The sequence below is a fragment of the Olea europaea genome, unplaced genomic scaffold, assembly GCF_002742605.1.
Source record: "Olea europaea var. sylvestris unplaced genomic scaffold, O_europaea_v1 scaffold1802, whole genome shotgun sequence".
Taxonomy (NCBI): Eukaryota; Viridiplantae; Streptophyta; class Magnoliopsida; order Lamiales; family Oleaceae; genus Olea; species Olea europaea.
The window spans coordinates 69,920-70,466 of NW_019235765.1; the positions used below are offsets into that span (position 1 = coordinate 69,920).

The 547-nt window shown below is 48.8% G+C and overlaps 1 protein-coding gene across 1 annotated transcript in view; it reads left to right on the top strand.

The window, feature by feature from the left end:
• The first annotated feature begins 345 nt into the window (after positions 1-345).
• Positions 346-547, top strand: part of LOC111378334 — a 2,949-nt gene continuing 2,747 nt past the window's right edge. The window contains exon 1 of the mRNA XM_023001516.1: positions 346-468. Coding sequence (XP_022857284.1) covers positions 346-468 — 123 coding nt within the window. The remainder of the gene's footprint in view (positions 469-547) is intronic.

Sequence of the window (547 nt, forward strand, 5' to 3'; positions counted from 1 at the left end):
TTGGGCAGACCCGCTCTAAAAGATCTTTGGGCTGTGACGTCCATTCACTATCCGTGCATGAAATTCCCAACTGAACATGGGATTGCAACAGTCCAGGACGATCAGATGGGCTCCAGGGCATGCTACCTAAACTCGCTGCGTAAATCTGAGCCCTGAACTGTCAATGTAATCCTAGCTGAAGTACCCGATGAAGCCGGTACGGACGTGGAAATGCTCGACGCCCCTGAACAAGGGCATACCTCTGAACAAGAGGAAGATGTCGTCATGGAAGAGGCCCCTGAACAAGGACACCCTCTTGATGAGTTAGACCCCCGAATAATCAATTATGAACCAAATGCGACCCCCATGGAAGAACTGGAAACTTTCCCCGTCAACCCGGAAGACCCCAATCAAGTCTTGTGCATAGGGAAGTCATTATCACCTGAAGCAAAAACTGAGATGATACGATTCCTGAAAGGAAACCTGGATGTCTTCGCATGGAAACATGAAGATATGGTGGGAATAGATCCTAGGATCAGTTGCCATCACCTTAACATCAACCCCTCCT